The 19,996-nt window shown below is 43.0% G+C and overlaps 1 protein-coding gene across 1 annotated transcript in view; it reads right to left on the bottom strand.

Moving 5' to 3' along the window:
• Positions 1-6,537: 6,537 nt before the first annotated feature.
• AHCY (adenosylhomocysteinase) overlaps positions 6,538-19,996 on the bottom strand; it is a 29,142-nt gene continuing 15,683 nt past the window's right edge. Inside the window, exons 6-10 of the mRNA XM_086474983.1 lie at positions 18,837-19,044; positions 17,908-17,995; positions 16,888-17,005; positions 10,613-10,807; positions 6,538-7,528 (exon numbers count right to left, since the gene is read on the bottom strand). Coding sequence (XP_086331109.1) covers positions 7,397-7,528; positions 10,613-10,807; positions 16,888-17,005; positions 17,908-17,995; positions 18,837-19,044 — 741 coding nt within the window. The 3' untranslated portion in view covers positions 6,538-7,396. The remainder of the gene's footprint in view (positions 7,529-10,612; positions 10,808-16,887; positions 17,006-17,907; positions 17,996-18,836; positions 19,045-19,996) is intronic.

The following is a 19,996-nucleotide window of genomic DNA, read 5'->3' as shown; positions in this document are numbered from 1 at the left end:
ATCCAGGAAATCCGTTGAGATAAAATCTTGGCCTGAAATATGGGAGCCCTAAAATGGCTGCAATAATGTCATAATACAGTTCACATGTGGCATTCATTTAATACACATAAAGGAAGGAAAAGGCAAAAATACAGTCCCTAGTGATGCAGTTCAGGCCCTTTGAATCAGTGGAAATCTTCTATTAACTTTAATATTCTTTACTAAATATCTTCATCGCTCACTCTCTACCATCCGGTAGATTCAGCTAATAACAGTGTTCTTGTGGTACTCTTGCTATTTTTGGCCATTTTCTCATCTAAAATGTCATTTGTGATCTCACATGGGCTTCCCTTCACTCTGCACAGCTGCCCCAAATAGGTGAGCAACAGATTATACAACTTGTAACAGCAAAAGCCAGAAAACCATCATAAGAATATAGTCTCGCTCTTCCTTATGTTCCATAACAAAGGCCTCAGAAATACCTAGCAGTCCCAGACCACTTTAAGCTAGAAGGGTTTAGTATTTAAAAGACCTCCTTGCTATAAAACTGTGATTCAGATCATAATAATTTCTCCATTTGGGAAGCAAATATTTGGAGCACTAAATGAGCATGCCAGATGGTTCACTTCCCTTTATTCTCTCCAACTTGTTCAACATCCCTCCATCACTACAGCTTTCTCCTAAGTGCAAGGGTTTGGTCAGAGATGTTCTTGATCTACAAAATGGCATCTCGGTGGCAGGTCAGACGGTACCACCACCAAAGGCCTTCACTGCCAAAAAGGGTCAGGAGGAGTTTGTATCCAGTTGTTCATAAAATACACATAGGAAGCAGTTTTGGAGGGCAGGAAAAACAGGACCATCAAATGTTTGTTCTGAGTGGAAATCAAGGTAATAACGCAAAGCAGATACCTACAATTAGTGGCTCAAAACAAAATCTGTATGTCAGTCTGATTACTAAGCATTTAAGGTGCTTAAATGCAATATTGCAACTAAGATGCTGTTCAGTTTACTTCTAAAATGGTGCTGTTCCATCAGGGAAAGGAGCACTTGCTATGGATGTGGCCCATTTAATATTCCCTTACAGAAATGATTTCCCAGTTGACGAAACCAAAACCAGAGGTGTTACAAAACAGTAACAGGTTTGCTGAAAAGTGTCTCTGGACTTAACAGAAGGAACAAGAAGTAAAATCTGCTGTAGATTTCCTAGATATCCTAAAAAGATTAGTCTCTGCTATGGAATTTCAGGGAATTAGACAAGCAGAAGTGATGTCAGTCCCCATCCAGTTCAAAAGGATGCTGCAGAACCTTAAACCCTTTTGTTTCCATCCTATTGACTTCTGGAAGTATTTTTCCACAGGACTTTTTTTTTTCTTCTTCTTTCAGTCTTTTGTTTGGTTTTGCTTTTTCTAAGCTGGCATGCAAACCACAAACACTTATGAAGGGTTAGTGATTTTAAAAAAGGAAAAAATACTCAATTGTAATACATCTTATAGTTGTACAAAGTCGTCCAGTGGCAAACAATGCTACTGAAAAAACTACCGAGGCTTTACAGTGCACATTTGCCACATTTGATTGATTGTAACAAAAAAACACCAAAGACTAAAAAACCACAATTGACTTCTCAGAAACTTTGCATCATCAAGAACCACCACTGCTATGAAAACAAGCTCAGTCATGAATCACAGCATAATCAGCAGAGCATTCATTCACTCATCCTTTGTTCTCCGCTCGCAGTGATCTGTATTTCCTAAGGCCATCCCTATGCCTCCATCAATCTCCATTTCACAGAACATCTAGCTGTGCAAAAAAATAAAAAGCAGGACCTCGCAAGACTGTATTGCAATCAGTTGCTTTTGTAAAAATCATGGAGACTAGCGTATCTGGCTGAGAGAAATGGAGAGAAATGCACAGCCTGTACTCTTATCACTTCTGAATCAACAGTGGAGGGAAAACAGGGGCAAGAGCTGCCCTATTTAGAAGTGAACAGTATTTTTACTGGTAACAATAAGTAAAGCAGTAACAGAAAACGAATCTGAAAGACATTTGAGGAGATATGTGATTACCCTTTTTGGGCACAGAGGCCTGTCTAAAGACTAGAAGTACAACCCTTCGTCATTAATTTTACCACCAGGTTCAATCATTTTGCAGGGGCAGACTGCCCAAGAAGATGGTGCTCATTACCATCCTGGGACAGCCTAACCACACTAAAGGCAGTGGGCTGATGAAAACTACTGAAGATATTAAAAAACAAAATTAAAATGGACATAACATTAAACAAGAACTTCTCCCAGTGTGCTAATCAGGTCTGTTCTAGCACTACTTCATTACTAGTTTTTTGGGGGTTTGTTTTGGGGTTTTTTTTTTGTTTGTTTTGGTTTTTTTTTTGGGGGGGTGGGGGTGCAGCATTTGTCTGGGTTTTTTCTTTTTCTGATCTACTTAAATCCCTGTTAAACTAATAGCTAGGAATGGCTAAATTTGAGGGCACAACCACCCGTCTCTCCCTCTCTGGGATCCTGTGTGTCAGATCCAGAGAGCCTCCAGCTCACACCTCACCCCATCTATGTGACATCTGCTGTGCAGAGTCATGCAGGTGAGAAAAGCTCTAGTCTGACACTGTGATACGACTGACCGTGCCAGATGTGGGATGCCACATGAGCTGATGCACACGGTCTCAGTGCTGGGGAAAGGGCACTTGTGAGCCTCGATACCTACAGAAGCTGGGCTCTCTTCAGTGCTATTGTTCTCCATTCGTTAGCTCCTGCTAAAACTGTTGTAAGGCAATCACAGTGGGACTACCCGTATTCAGGGAATCAAAATGCTCGACCTCAGGCTAGACTGAATACTGAATTAATTGCATGTAGATTAAAAACAAAAAAAATTATGAGAAAACAGCTAAAAAATGGGTTGTAAATGATTTAGTGAAAACTCCCAGTTACAGCAGATGTGCTCTTGCCAATAAAAACCAAGTAAGCAATAACGCTGAGTGATTTCAAAGAATCATTTAGTTTGGAAAAGACATTTGAGATCATTGAGTCCAACTGTTAACCCAGCACTGCCAAGTCCACCACTAAACTATGTCCCTACATACAACATCTACCAGTGTCTTAAAGACCTCCAGGAGTGGTGACTCCATCACTTCCCTGGGCAGCCTGTTCCAATGTTTGGCCACTCTCTTGGTAAAGAAATCTTTCCTAATGTCCAACCTAAACCTCCCCTGGCATAACTTGAGGTTGTTTCCTCTTGTCCTGTCACTTGTTACTTGGGAGAAGAGACCAATCCCCACCTCACTACACCCTCCTTTCAGGCAGTCGTAGAGAGCGATAAGGTCTCCCCTCAGCCTCCTCTTCTCCAGGCTGAACCACCACAGCTCCCTCAGCTGCTCCTCACAGACCTGTGCTCCAGACCCTTCACCAGTTTCGTTGCCCTTCTCTGGACACGCTGCAGCACCTCAGTGTCTGTCTTGCAGTGAGGGGCCCAAAACTGCACCCAGCATTCAAGGTGCGGCCTCACCAGTGCCCAGTACAGGGGCACGATCACCTCCCTGCTCCTGCTGGCCACACCATTGCTGATACAGGCCAGGATGCTTGAGGAAGACTTCAAACTGAAGTAACACATGAGTTTAGCCAAAGTATAGCTCATACCATAGCAAGAGGTAAGACAACCCCATTTAGGAAGAGAGGCTGCCAAGCTGTACCTGAATAATGGCTACACAGTGCACAGTAACAGCTGAACAAAGATATCCAACACCCTCTTGCATTAACACTGCCCATTCACAAGCCACACTGTTGACAGGTACTGGGCACAGCATTTCTTCTGCGGGCAGCACTAAACCACAACTGCACTGCAGGGAGTGGGAGGGAGAACAGAAATTCTGCTAATGGTTTTATTAGAGTCTGTGTTTGATCTAGTCATCTTCAACAAATAAAATAGAAGATCTAGTCAAATATATTCCAAATATAAATTTTATCAACTCAAACCATGTTTCAAGTCAAATTCCCACACTGTTAACTTGCTCAGCCTACTGTATTTTCAGTAGCGAATCAGATTTTTATGAGTTTGTTCAAGTCACTAGACAGTTCTCTTCCATTTTGCAGTGATGCTTTAACGCCCTGGCCCAGGGCCTGGCAAAGCAGATGAGATGTTTCAGACCTGGTCAACTGCTGGTGCCTGGACACTTCCCTGACTCGTCTATGGAATCATGACTGTGTGTGCTTAAAGCCTCTGGAGTCTAAGCAGGGGCTAAACAACATGAATTTGCACTGGGCTCTCCAGGCATAGCTCTGCACAATCTCTCACTAGAAATATTTTCTGAAACTCAGGAGCTGCTGCCCCTGAGCCTAATGTTTACCAGACTTCCTAAGAGCTTCAACAATCAGGAAACATAAGACCCCAGGTCCTTCTGAAGAAAACCAAACATTTTACACACACACACACACAGATTTCTCTACACATTAAACACATGAATTCTGCAAGCAATTTATAATGAACATAAGCAAAAACATGGAGGGGGAAGGTTCTGACTCACTACCCAACATCCAAAATGACAACAAAGCATCATTAACACAGAACCACTGGTTGCTAGACTCCACTCAAAAACACTCTTTGACAAATCTTCCTCCAAAAAAAACATTTCAAAAAAGCACACCGCTATCGTAACACACTGTATCTTGATCACCCAATGGAATACGTACGTTAGGTAAGTTCAGGGCATCAGCTAGCCCTTTCATCTTTAACTTCTGTGAAAGTACTATTCTGAGACTTGAGTCAAAGCTTTCCAGGTTAAGTACCAGAGGACAGATCAACTCTGGTGACACTCTGGTGGGCATCCAAAGACCACCAGACCAGAATAGGGAGTAGCTGAAAATTTTAGATAGCTGGAAAAAGCCTCTTGATAGCAAACCCTGGCAGACTTCATCTCAGCCACTCCGGCAGCAGCTGGAAGTGCAGTAGGGTTGCACACAAGCAACCCAGATTTATGGAGACCATCAAGGCCAGTTTCTTGACACAGGTGGTCAGTGAGCCAACTGAGGGAGATGCTCTGTTGGATGCATTACTCAAAAAAACCTCAAAGAAAACTGATCAAAGGTAGAAAGGTGAAGGCATCCTTTCCTCCAGAGACTGTGAAGTGTAAGGTCCTCGACTGCCCGTGCAGTAAAGCAATCAAACTTTATCCGGAGCTGTACCAACAAAAGCAGAGCCAGCAGGTCGAGAGAAGGGATCCTTCTCCCCTGTTTGACACTTTAAAGACACCTGCATCCAGTTTTGGCTCCCCAGTGTAACGACAACATTGACATACCTGAGAGCATCAACGTAAGTACAGAGGGGACTGAAGGACAGGACACAAAGAGACCAAGACCCGGGTTGATTCAACCTGGACAAGGTGAAGGGAGATTTATTGCTGCCTATGACTACCTAATGCAAGCACATAGTGAAGACTGAGCTAGACCTTTCTCAGAGCTCCAGAGGGATAAAATGAGAAGCAATGAGCATAGGCTGCTACACAGGTAATTCCAGTCAAATGTACAGAAAAATATTTTCATCTAGAGGGTGGCCAAATATTGGGAGACAAGCCTAAGGTGGTTACATGATCTCTGTGCCCAGAGACAACTGAAACACTTGCACAAGCTCATCTCCAACCTGATCTAACTGGCCCTGGTATAAGGACAGGGATGAACCAGAGACATTCAGGGGACCCTTCCTAACTAAACTGTTTATGAATCCACAATCCAACAGCAGAATTACAACCCTGTACTTCACGATAGCAGATGTTCAGCTGAGAAATGGGTTTAGGAAAGTCAAACCCCAGCTAGAGGAAACTAATGAAGAGTAAGAACAACACCCAATCCTTGTTTTCCTATTGCACTTGTTCTACTACAATGACATTTTCTATCATTATTCTCTGCCACATGCAGCTACATATGACACTACATGACCATCACCTACATTTCAACGTGCACTGCAACCATCTGTCTGTATAGAGCTCAGTGTATACATGTAAGTTTAAAAGAGAATCTCCATTACCAATTGCAGAATCATTTATGGTGGCTTTGTGGGACCCAAATGCAGTTAAAATTGGTGCTTTTTATAGGTCAATGCAAAACAGAGCAACACCTTGTTTACTCATCCCTTTTTCCTCTTCCAACAGTTCGTACTCTACACCATCTGTTTTAATTGCTGACATCACACCTGGTGCTTGGACATGAACCTCAGAGCACTTCACACATGTTTTAACATCATACCAAACCTTTCATTTTCTTACACCCAGGTGGCCTGCTGTATTATGTTGACTGAAGAGGCAAGGGAGCACTTCCATGACATATATAGAGATAAATCTGTGTTGGCAGAGGGGAAGAGTGTTTTTCCTGTAATATTCAGACCTTCAAATATTAAAGTAACCTGAGGAGCAGCTTTTCCCAGCTCAAGTATATGATGCAGGCTAGCCACAGCACTGGCATTCGCCTTGAGGAAACCCCATGGGGATACATTAAATATTTTCAGTAGCTTAAGGATCACACAAAATTAAACAAACCCCAAAGCCATCTCACCATACAAAACATGTCAGGCCACAGTCAGATCTTTAATAAAAGCACTTTGAGTCAGTGACAAACAAGATACAGCAGACATGACAACTCAGAAAAATCAACTTGGGGGTAGAAGTGTGCTGCTGGTGTTTTCAGAGGATCGAACAAGGTCCCTAAACCTAACTGTCCCCTTAGGTGCTTCTCAGCCATTCACAACACTAGAAGGCTGCTAAAAAAAGTCATTCTTGCCTCACCCCTCCTCGAGCTGGTATGGAAGAACAGAAGGGTCTTTCTTCTGAACAAAACGAATGGAGTAAACTCACCCAGAAAAAAACTCCAGCTCTCATCTCTGAGGAGGAGGTTAAGTTGATTTTATAGGAAGACCACCAAGCAACCTATACTCCTCCCTACTTCCTCCAGTTTCACCACATGCACTCCAGCTAGGGCACCTTTGTGGAGAGAAGCCTGCCACCACTGCCAGCCTCCTAACATGATTCATCAAATTTGAGCAGGGCACAGCAGAAAACAGCTTCTACAGTTTCTCCCTGTAGAAACCTCATCTTCTTGGTCAGTCTGTTCAAGAAGGCTGCTAAATCTTGTCAAACATGTGGCTGACGATCTTCTGTCCTGCTCCCCTTATTGGGACACATTAGGAGCCAATAAAAGGTACATAGGATCCTTTTCACCATAACATTAGCTAAGTAACCAATTCTAATTCCAAGAGTCAGAGAGATCCTCTTTCACTAACAAATAAGGCCCTGAAGCTTCCTTGGTAAGGGGAGGGGTTCTGCAGCACAGAGGAATATGGCAAAAGGCTTGTTCTCAGAAGCCCAGCACACACAAGAGCTTTGGAAGGTTGTATCCCTGCACTTTGGTCTTTGGGTAGTGCCACCTGCTCAGTATCTGTAGTGGTCTGGCTTGAATGGCCCATCTCTTGGTAAGCCTAGGTATTTGGCCTGCTTGTCACTGAGCTTAGTCAGCTTCACACACAGTTTATCCAGATGAGCAGCAGCCACAGCTTCATCCAGCTGGAAAACAAAACAGTGAGACAAGAATATTAGCAGAACAGAGTCCTATGGTTCAGGAAGTCATGGTCAACAGTGAGAAATGAGTATGTGAAAACCAACATCAGCCCCAAGGAGGACTTAGACTGACACAGATGAACAGTCCTGCCAATGTACCTCACCTGCTTGAGCACAGAGGCATCTGCTTTGAGCACAGAACTTCGTTCAGATGGAAACACCCCACGCTTTTGAGGGAGTCAAGTTAAGCTTAAGTAAGATGGACAGCTTTAAATAATCAAGCCCTTTTCAATCTCATTTACACATTCACATCCAACAAGTAAAGAACAGAGCTCAAATTATTCACAGATAAGAATATCCAGTTTGATAGAATGGTTATGTTTCTACTACAAAGACACCTGGACATACTAGACTCATACTACAATTTTAGAGAAGCTCTAATACTGGAAAAAATGCAACTCCTTTCCAGAAATCCCATCTTAGGGGTACATGTATTGAGAAATTCATTCCAGAATCATTATTCATCAAGAATACAAGTATCTATGGGCATTGTCTTAATGAAGAATAAAGCCAAGGTGGGCTATAGGACATAGGCTCAGAAATGTTGATATACTTTATCCCAGAGGTGTCAAGCAGAAATGCAAAGTCAAGGGATGGAAAAAAAAATGTGTACAGTTACAAGACAGTTAAGTGCCTCAGGAGACAGGTACAGAAAAGACGACAAATCGTAAAATGGCAAACTAGCTGCTATGTCAGAGGAGAAGGCACAACCATAAAGGACATTCAAAGACAGAAGGACAGCACTAAGAAGGGATCAGGTGCTGCTGAGTTACAATAGAAGGATCAGTTTGATGACCATTTGTAATTCCTGCAAAATACAAGTAATCACCGCTAAGGAAACAGATAGAAAGTCTAAATTCCAGCAGCACAGTAAAGACTGGCAATATTTCGTCCATACTAGTTAAACAGATGTGAAAGTTTGCAATATATTTGAAGGGCAATAAATCAACAAAACAATCAAGTGCCAGATACGCAGCTTGTGTGAACCAGCACGTCCTAAATGATTCAATAACTAGTCCTAGATTTCCCACTCAAAAGGAGTGTGGTAACAAGCAACTACTCTGAAGTAATCCCATTGTAATAAACCAGGTAAAAAGCTAAAATCTGTACAAAGTATAATTCACTGCAGCACAACCTGCTCATAGTAAGTATTATGGAACTGCCAACACCTCTTGAGAATCAACAGAGCCAAAATTAAAAATATAAGATGAAGTGGTCAAAGAATGTGGAAGTGAACCATGAAAGCTACTGAACACTATGTAAGAGTCAGGAAAATCACAGAAGAAAAAGCTACCTGGAAGGACTGTGTTTAGAAGGGAAAGAAGTATTTAAGCTTAGTAGATTCTGCCAGGAAAAAAAAGGATGCTAAAAATTGAATGCATATCTGGTGACTAGACTAACATGTGACAATCTGATAGGTGCATTTCCAACAAGTTTAAGACACATTACACCCACTTGAAGAGGAGCAGAGTCCCTGACATTTCCCAGATCAGGTTCTCAAACTGCAGTAGAGAAGTTGTTTCACAGCTGCTTCAGCCTGGGGACTTCCAACTTTTAGATAAAAAAGTACACAAGTTTAGATGAAGGTAAGATGACATTCTTAGCTCAAAAATCAGACAGCTGAGCATAAGGATGGACAGGTTTGGTGCCAAGTACATGGGCACAATAGTTAGCCTAGTTCTCCAGGAACACACATTGCAGGAATGTGTGCATGTTTGTAATAGCTGATCATCAAATCAATATTCTTGCAGTCAAAGAAAGGTACTTGGTAATTCTTCAATTCCACATTTGGACCTCAAAGCCTCTACACAGAACAAGGAAAGATACTATCCAGAAAGTTATCAGAGGAAGTTCTTCTGCTCGTCTTTTGCTGGTTCTAACAAGGCAACTGCTTTATTCTTTGAAATACTCTGTGGAGCACAGAAGGTTAAAAGAGCATTTTGTCACTGTCTATGAACCAGAAGATATCACTGCCATGTGCTCCACTAACATGCAACTCTAACTGATCTGGGCACCACTTCTGATTTCCAGTTAAGTATGCTTACTAAAAATTGTTATTCAGGAAGAGGATGAAGCCACATTTTATTAGCAAAACTGGACTACCATTTTCAAGAGAATTGTCAACAAAACTTTTCCTTTGAAGATGATTATGTGTCAGCTTGCTGATCAACTCCTACACTGTATTTCTGGTATGCTTTGCTTGATCATCAACAGATGGTTTTGGAAGCTTAAGTCCTTCAGCAATCACCTCGTAAGTAAGCCCAAACATACACATTCTACTTCCCAAATGAAAAGTATTTTCACATTTAATCTCACACCTGGTTGCATTCCAAAGGCAGTGGGATTTAACTCCAGCATCTTTTTCAATGACTAATTCTCAGGCTTGTTTCAGAAAATTAAAACCAGGTTAGTTTTCTAAAAGGAATTTGAGTTGTGACATGATCCAGATTTTTCCCAAGAACAAAGAATGCAGAGGTAAGTTTAAAGGGAAACTGGAGGGAATCTGTCAGAAATATTTTGTGAAGCTATTAGGACCAGATTGTGATAAGCTCTGCTTAGGTGCAAATGGGACTCAGACTCTACCAACCTCAGTAAAAGTGATTCCTAGTTTCACTCCAGCTTCAACTCTGCCCCACTAGACCTGGCTGCTGGATAGGTATATGTAAGCTTGCTGTGAACACTGACATTCAGCAGAACGAATAAGTTGGCTGGGAGAAGCTCCCTGACTACCCTGAGGCAGTACAGGGCTTCCCAGCACCTTCAGGAAGAGCCCCAAGTCAAGCCAAAAAGTGACTGGATGTTCCTATCACAGGACAGACAAGTCCCAGTTCTGCACAACACGTTAGCCACAAAAAACAGCCCACTTCAGACTCAGCATGACCAAAGCCAAGCATTCACTGAAGGACAGAAGCTCCTTGCAACAACACCATTCAATACAAAAATGAAGTCAAGCACAAACGAAAAATCTACATGATCACATCTGAAGTTGGCTTCCTTACAAGCTGGCATCTTCCTGCTACTCTAACTCACCTTCTTTGGCAGGAAATGGACTCCAACAGAGTATTTGTCACTATTGGTCCACAACTCGATCTGTGCCAGCACCTGGTTAGTGAAGGAGTTGCTCATAACAAAGCTCGGGTGACCCATGGCACAGCCCAAGTTGACCAGCCGGCCCTCCGCTAGCAGTATGATGTGACGGCCATTCCTCAGCGTATAGCGATCCACCTGGGTGGGAAAAAGCAAGAGCAGTGCGATGTCAGGGTGAAGAGAGTACTTCAAATCATGCAAAGCTTTGTGGGCTTCCTTCCCACATCAATTCAGCAGTGGGTTTGCAACATGGACTTTGATTACAATTGAGACACCCCTCCCTCAATTCCCAGCCAGTGTTCACGAAGCCTGCAGCTATTCTGGACTTTACACAACACAAAACTTAGCATCTGCTTCATATTTAACCAGGTATCCAGCTCTGGCTTTTCCACATGCACGTTGTCTCAGATGGCTGTGGTGGGGAGCATGCTGCTAGTAGTAAAATGCAGCTCATATATGCCTAATTGTAACAACTGGTGTAGAGAGACAGAGGAGAAGAGGGAACACCTCTGCATGCAACAGTCCAGAGCCTTTGCATCTAACACAGGGGTAAGAGCCAAAGTCCTCAGCCTCAGCTTGCTGAAACTGCTCCCCGTAGCTCTTCCCACTTCTGTAAGGCCAGTGCTTTACAGTATAATAAACAGCTGTCCTAGCTTCTGGTGTACCCTCCTCTGCTCTCAGGGGGCAAAGACATGGTCTTCCACTCAGACCAACTTCTTAAGCTATGCTGGGGACAACAGGACACTGCACACAGAATCAAGTCTCAGCTGGGCTAAAGAGACTGGTCTTCAGCTACATGACAGTTCCACACCATTCAAGAAATAATGTCACTTAATAGGTGCCTCAACTGTCTGGGCCAGATAGGGCTCCTGCAACATTAAAGTTAACTCTACTTCTCCTTTCCACCAGTCACTAGCTCTTCTCTCCCCTGCCTTCACCCCTGTAGGAGGTTACAGTATTAAAGCCCAGGATGAAACACCAATATGGCCTGGAAGTTACAAGAATATTCAGTGTTCACTGGTATTTACCATTCATGTCACACAAAGGATGTGGGAGTAGAGCAAACCTTTGGAAAGACTTAAAAGATAATCAATGACCGACTTTGACAAAGGTTAATGCTTTGGACAGGTCCATTCATCTTATGCTGTCATAGCACAGCAACTGTGAAAAACCTAAAAGGGTCCCTCCCCACAGCTGTATTTATACTTTTAGTCTCAAAAGTTATTTAATACGAAGCAAACCACATCACTTTCAGTTTTATTCTTAAAGCTTTGGCCTGTAAATTAAAAGCCATGTGGGATGAAGCTTTACCTGTAACAACCACCATAGTTTAACCCCACTGGCAACTAAGCATGACACAGCCATTCACTCACTCCCCCCAGTGGGATGGGGAAGAGAATCAGAAGAGCAAAAGTGAGAAAACTCACAGGTTAAAGGTAAGAACAGTTTAATAGGCAAAGCAAAAGCCGTGCACACAAGGAAAGCAAACCAAGGAATCCATTCCCCACTCCCCATCAGCAGGCACGCATGCAGCCATCTCCAGGACAGCAGGGCTCCATCACACATAATGGTGACTTGGGAAGACAAACACTGTAACTCCAAACGTGTCCCCCCTTCCTCCCTTCCTCCTCCAGCTTTATATGCTGAGAATGATGTCACACGGTATGGAATATCCTTCTGGTCAGCTGGGGTCAGCTGTCCTGGCTGTGTCCCCTCCCAATTCCTTGTGCATCTCCAGCCTCCTCGCTGGTGGGGTGGTGTGAGGCAAAAAAGGCCTCTGCTCTCTGCAACCACCGCTCAGCAGCACCAAAAACATCCCTGTGTTATCGACACTGTTCGGAAGACACTTCTGAAAAAAACACCTCTGGTTTTTAGCAAAGATGCAATAAGTAAACCAATAGAAAACATTTTATTAGAACAGGTATTTTGCCCTCAGAGCAGTCTGCGCCTTCACCTGTCTTCCCCAGCTATGCTTAAATCACAGCACTATTTTCTACTTCTTGGGTTTATATAACAGATTATTGTGTTTCCAATGCAACATATGCGGACAGTAACCACCTCAAACAGAAGCCCTATCTCCCATCCAAGAGCAGTACAGCAAGACAGGGTTAGTAACAATGCTCTCCACTGAGCAGCTGCAGTTATTTCTTATGGATGCTGATCATTCATTGTGGATGACCAGCGACAGGGCTCAGTCCACCCGAAAAATACCATATGGCTGTCGTAAGATTATGGGAGGAAGTAAGGAAACACAGCTCGCACCTGGACAGCTGCTGCTTGTGCATGGAATCACATACCTTCAGCAATCTGCTGACACGACTCATTCAATGCACAGGGTAATGCAGAAAATGCAAATGAATGCCCTTGCACAGAATAAATACAAAATAGTAGTGGTACCAGCAGAGGCTTAAGTTGGTACTGTGAAAACACATCTCACCTATGGGCAGATAAACAGACCAATTCCTAAGCTCAAGACATTGCTACAGAAGAAGAATTTAAGTTCTTCAAGCATTAAGTTTATCTCCACACTTACACAGATGCCTCCTCCCTTTCACCATTGGCATTTAGCTTGCTCTGGACTTTCTGGCTGCTTTGCACTTCCCTTCGCATCACAGTACATAACTCATTTTCAGAGCCAAAGCTCATTGGTCCCAGCCTGACCTTTTCTTCCCCTCTAGAGTTGAGCTTGTGCCACACATCAGTCTCCAACACCAGAACACAGCCAAGCAGGACTGCAGTGCAAACCTGTATTCAAAACAACCTGCCAGCTTTCCAATAGTAAGCCTCTTTCCTCCTGAACTGTGCTGTGAAAGCAACAGATGAGACAGAATGGCACAGTAAGATGTTTTCCTTTCCCAAATACTAAACATTTCTTATCCCACTTCTTACCACTTGTAAATGGAGACCATACAGTACTGAAAACTACCACGCTGGACATTTTCACAGTTACTCTGTACCTCTGGCTGAAGACTAGCAACCCTCAGCTCAGGTATTAATCCTCCAAGAGACAGATGTCTTCATGGGAGGTTAGAGATTCTTGCTCTTCTACTATACTCCCCTCCCTGCTACAGCATATAGAAAAAGCTGACAGGTCTTAGTAAAAATTTGAATATTTAGAGAGTTAGTACTTGGTATTATGAAACAGGATACCTCACCAGGAACACTAATGTGAAAGCACATACGTTATTTTAAGGATAAGTGCAAGATCTCACGCCTATAACACAGGACTGACCTCCCCTTAAGGCCCCCCAAAAGACTGGTGATAAGATGACCACAGAACTGTCCCTTTGATGAATCTGAGCAACAAAACTGAGAAGTCAGCAATGGCCTAAGTGGCAAACTGATAATTTCCTTCCCAGGTTTCAGTGTAAAAGCAACTCTACTAATTACTGTAATGACTCATCACTGCTGCCCTGAGAAAGGTCTCAACACACACAGACGTATTCCCAGGCAGCTGGAGACAGACAGAAGCTGCAGGATACCTCCTAGGAGCTTCTTTCTAAACCTAAAGTTAATGCATGTCCTGGAAGAGTTAAGCAATTGCAGCAAAATTCTACTCAGCACCTTTAAATTTGTTTCAGGCATGGAATTCGGGGCTCTAAAGTCACATTTTGCCTCCCAGTCCTGCCCCTCCCCCTTTTAAAACAAGTAAGCTTTTAGGATGTATATTAGTCCGCTCCTGCTCAACTGCCCAGCCATCATGGCAATCAGGCACAGAGAATGAAAATGAAGAATAACAGAACTTTTACACAACAGAACTTGTTCACATGGCACCTGCTCAGCAGGTACTTCCTTACCTCATCATGCAGGTCTGAGGTCTTTAGGGACAAGAAATCTAAACAGACACAAAATGGAGCACAGAGGTATACCACTAGCACAGTGCAGCTGCTTATAGCATTAAATACACCAACAACAGAGCCCAACTGGAGACTCACAGTGCTTCAGATTCACTGCTAAAGTCAACAAAATCCAAGTACTAACCTGAGTCAGGGACCAGCTTTTATTTGGCTTGGCAATGTACGCATCTATAGGCCATCTTTGCTTCAGTAAAGCTTCAAACATGTGGAATGGCCATGTAAGATCAGATTTACCTCTAGGTACATCCCATCTCCAGTGGTAAACAGTAGACAGGTAAGGAAAAGTACCAGAACAGCCCAATGGTTATGTGCTATTTCCCCCAGTAAATCCACTCAGCTTCAGCTATCTATGCATCAAGCTGACACAGAGGTGGTTCACCCAGGGCTGTCAGATACCTTTTACAAACTTTAGCTAATGACTTTTAAGCAAGCACACTTGTGGCACCCACAGCTTGCTGGACAGCTACATTCACAGCTTTTGGTCTGTGAGCAAGTATCTCCCCTGCACCACTGAACATCCTGCTTGTGACAGCAGCGTTTTACATAACAGACCAGAGAGGTTCAGGGCGGGAGGCAGGTCTTCAGCATTACACCATATGGATGACCTTAACCCCAGTTCCATCCTTTTGAAAAGGAAATATTCTTTTTTTAACCAGAAACTTGTTACAGTTTTCACACCTTGGACCAGACTGCATCTCATTGCACTCAATACATCTGTGACAGACTGGCTCCTTCAATACAGAGTATATAAAGAAAAAGAGACTACTACCTCTGCCAACAGCGACACAATTTTTCGTATGGACTTTAAGAGCCACGTTGAATGGCCACGCACAGGTACTTTGCATGATACCATACCAACACCCAACTTAGCCTTCTGCAATGTTTACTTTTTGAGCGGTGCGAGTTTTAGTTTTAAAACCCAAGCTACAGGAAAGCAAGCAGCAAGCTGCAGGCTTCTCTAGGACAAGAGCTGTTGAGCAAAGTCAGCTCCCCACTAAGGTCATGGGCAAGAACAGACTCGAATGTAGTGAGAGCTTGAGGGCATAACTTCATACCTAGTTGAGCCCATGCAGAGCGTCCCAACAGCAAACAGAACATTGAAAAGACTCTCACGACTGCTTAGTAAGAGTTTGATGTGGGTGGCCAACAAGCCACAAGGGAGTAATGAAAATTAGAAGGGCAGATTGGCATCTATTAAGACATATGCTTGGGTGTGGTGTTTTTTAAAAAGTAGAAAACCTGTCCCAGAATCCTACTATCAGCAAGCACACTCCCTCCTTAAAAGATAACTAGAAGTCCCATATCAAGTCAGATAAAGCCTGGTTTGCTTTACGTGATGTTCTCCCTCAATGCAGGCGTTACAAAACAGTTTTGGTTTAGTTTAGTTTTGTTTCTCTGCTTTAGGAAATGCAGCTGAAAAGCTGAAATGTTTAGATCCCTATTTTCCTGTGTAGTTACAGCCATAGCCTGAAGTAACTACATGATGGGAATACAAGCTGAGCAAGTATAAAACACCTCGCCTTGTCTGCCCACACATAGACTTCTGGTCTACACAGGTTTCTAAAATGAAGCCACTAAGTCTGGAAGAGAAGTCTGAGTTTGGCAGAGCTCCAGATAGGCTTTCCTGAGTCTTCAACCTGAACTAAAAGAGAAAAACTTTGAAAACAAAGAGGTGTGAATTTTTTCAAACCCTGTCAGAACCCCAAAAGACATTCCCTTCAGATTCACTCTAATCCTGGCACCCTGCACCAGGACCAAGATTGTCCTGGTGCAGAGCAGTACATGAGCAAGCAGCTTCACAAGAGAAAAGTCAGATCAGCCTCCAGGCAATCTATGGGCTTAGTTCTTAAAGAAGTTTTATGCTGACTAATGGTCTATTCTGTATTCATCATTTAATTTCCTTTTCGAAAGCAAGTTATGGCATTGTTTTCAGCTTGGGGCTAACAAAGAAAGCATATTCCCATACCTCCTCATCATGCCCCAAGTGTCAAAGCTGACTTCCTGTAAGGAATTCGATGCAGTTAATTGTCTACACAACCTCCACTAAGGAGTAGGCTCCTGTTTGTCAAGAGAGTAGGAACAAATGGAGAAAGATGCATTCACACCAGGTGCCTTTTACCAGAGACCGTGCTGTGCTCTTGGGCACTGGCTGGAACCAACTGCTTTAATACCAACACAAAAAAATGTTCCACATCAACTGGGGAAGAGAATCTCCATTCTGATCAGCCCAGAGCAACACTTGGCTTCCAAGAAAGCTAGAAACACAAAGTACCTGAAGAGAAACAATCCCCTATCTGGAAACAGACACTGAGCAACTACTGCTTCTTTCTAGCAGGAGGGCTTGGGCAAGGGCTGTCTCACCTGAGGTTTAACATTCACTGCCTCTACTGCATTTTCATTCAGCCACTTTGCATCAACTTCCACATCAAAATGACCAATATTACACACTATGGCATCATCCTTCATCTGCTCAAAGTGCCTGCAAAAACAAAAGTTACATCAAAAGTTAATGCACAAAAAATTTCTTCTTCAGCCCCAGAAGATGCTCTGGTCCCTAGCTCTGCTCAAGGACAAAGGAAGTGTGCCTGGCTCACTGACCGCCTTTGACTTTCACAAGACATGTGGGTCTAGTAATCTTCCAGGCATGTGAAGTCTACTGGAAAAACACTTTCAAGCTTCTAGGGAATGACACTTCCCAAAGATATAAGAGGCTATTGGAGAGAAAATATTTTCCCAGTATGGGAAGTAAAACTGTATCGGTCAAAACTAAAATATCTGCACAGAAGAAAGTTTTTCATTACTTTAACGTTTCCAGCAGTTTTACATCTCTGGAGAATAACAGCCTTATCTCCTCCCACTTGATTTGATCCTCCACTACAAAGCGTACAATCATAATGGCAAAGATCAGAATGAGTTTGTGTAGAGTGGAGGGGCTATAAATTGAGATCTAAGAAGTGGTAACAAAAACTGCAGGGTAGTTTGAGAACAGGCTCATTTCAAATCTGCCATGTGTATTCACAAATGGAATCACTTTCAACCTTTACTTTTTAACCTTTACCTACCTCTTGTTCTGTTCACATTTACCTGTCCTAACACAGAACTTAGCCCTGATGCTCTCATTCTCCAGAAGTCTGTCTATCCCTCTACACCTTTTGTTTCTCCATCGTTACATGCTGTAAGACAGGAACAATTGCAAGGTGGCAACATCTAACAGAACTGAAAGACCAAAACCCTGATTTCTCACTAAATGGATGCTAAATTCTGATGTCCAGAAATGAGCCTGTGTGCTAACCCTCAACATACTGCTGACAAGTTACGATTGAATTTATAACATCTAACTGCACAGGTATGCTTTCAACAAAACAAGTGGCTAGACCGTACCTGCCCTGAACAATGTCAGTGCAGCCAGTGGTGGTAACAAAGATATTGCCTTCTTTGCAGGCCTCCTCCATGGTTGTAACTTCATAACCTGAAAAGAGAAAAAGTTATTCCTTTACCCAACCACCAGTACTTATTAAAAAATGAGATGTAATACTAAAAGTAGAAAAGTACAGAGAAAGATTGAGTAAGAGAAGTCTGTGCCAACACCTGACCTGTGGAGGACGCAAGGTAGTGGGCATACTTGTCTTACTGAACACCAACATCGCACAAAAATATCTATCTCTCGCCTGTTCCCAATCTGTAGATCTCTATGTTCAATGTCTTATGTCCACAGGTGCACCAGCTGGCACAGACTGGATTCGGGGGGTCAAGTTTGCAAAGGGAAGCACACCCACAACAGCTGCATGTTCTAGTCAGGTATTAAGAGAAATGGGATAAACTGGTGCCAAGAAGCACAGTTACATGAGGCACCTACAGCAGAGAAGGAGCACAGCTTCCAAAGCATGCTGTGAGCACAGCTGGAAAAGCAGAAAGCATGGCATTGCTCTCCAAAAGCATCTACTGAAGGTAAGGCCTGGGGTTTCACTGTGGAGATATTCTAGTGAAGCGTTAACCCACTCCAGAGGATGGAGTTGTACAACTTGAAGATAATGAACCCATTCAAAACCAGGCTTACATCATTACAAAATGGGGGCCTTACCCCACTATAGTCTCTATATCCTTGACTCCAAAACACATCTTCAAGGCCTGTACTAATAAACTTCTTCCCCCACTGCAAGGGAAGAATTCCTACAGTTAAACTGGAGTCACCTCTACCTCAACAGGGATAGGACTGAAACCCACTTGGACAGCTATCATTTACTGCTCTACACTGACATGCAGAGACTCCCATCAGATGCAGTAATTCCTGCATCTCCTTCAGTTCTCACCTTCCATGGCTGCCTGCAGTGCGTTGATGGGATCAATTTCAGTGATGATGACTCTGGCTCCAAAGCTCCGCAGAGCCTGAGCACAGCCTTTGCCCACATCACCATAACCTGCCACGACTGCTACTTTTCCAGCAATCATGACATCTGTAGCACGTTTGATGCCATCGATGAGGGACTCTCTGCAACCGTAAAGGTTATCAAACTTGCTCTGAGGAAGAAAAAGGAGCAGTTTCAGAACAGAAGTCACTCAAGTAAAAATTCCTTAAAGAAACAAAATGGAATTATAATGCAACTACTACAAACGAGGAGGCTGACAGTCAGCTAAATACTTTAATCATAATGAGAGACATGAACAAGATAACCTGATTTGATGTTTTTATTTATCCAGTTTCAATCTATAGTCATACCAGATACTGGCTTCAGCACACCCCTGGCAAGAAGCATTTCATAAATATGTTGTGTCTACTGACTAGAGCCTGGACATGTTTAAAGCTTGTTAGATGTAACCTGAATTTATCAAGTAAAAGCATAAACAATTCTTGTGTAGAGAGGTAGGATCTTTCATATGAGACCTACCTTGCAGCTATGGCTGGTGCCATCTAGCATGTGTAAGGTGATGTTACAGTTTGATTTTCAGTCTACAGCTTACAGCTGTAAGATTCTTATAATAAAAACACGCAAAATCCATGTATAAAAGTGTTGCGGCTATGACTCCAACGCATTATCTACACGAGTGATGTGGCATATTGCTCCCAGCCTCAGAAGCTGGCCAAGGACCAATGTGTAAGAAGTCACACTTCAGATCCAGAAGGTCCTGACTCAGTGCCTTATCACTTACATCTTATTACAGGCACATTTGTCATTAATACTTCAGAAAATTTGTTTTATCAGTCCTTCAAATTCCAAAGCTAGTGCCAGTTGGTAATCTCTTTTCTAGTCCTCCAGCAAGTTTTCCTTGCAGTATAAGCTTTCTTAAAGAGGAAAATAGCATGGTCAGATTTGATTCCTCATCACCAAATGCCCCAATTGCAATCAAAACCTTTCATGTTCCTGTGCGTTCCCATGCAGGCAAGGTAGCAGAGTGCCTGATGCAGACCAAAAATACATCTGAGTGGCAGGAGGGGAGAACAGAACTGGCTGCTGTCTGCCTTCTCTCTCTA

This window comes from Leptosomus discolor, chromosome 17 (genome assembly GCF_034619465.1).
Source record: "Leptosomus discolor isolate bLepDis1 chromosome 17, bLepDis1.hap2, whole genome shotgun sequence".
NCBI lineage: Eukaryota > Metazoa > Chordata > Aves > Leptosomiformes > Leptosomidae > Leptosomus > Leptosomus discolor.
This window is presented reverse-complemented; position numbering and strand designations above follow the sequence as displayed.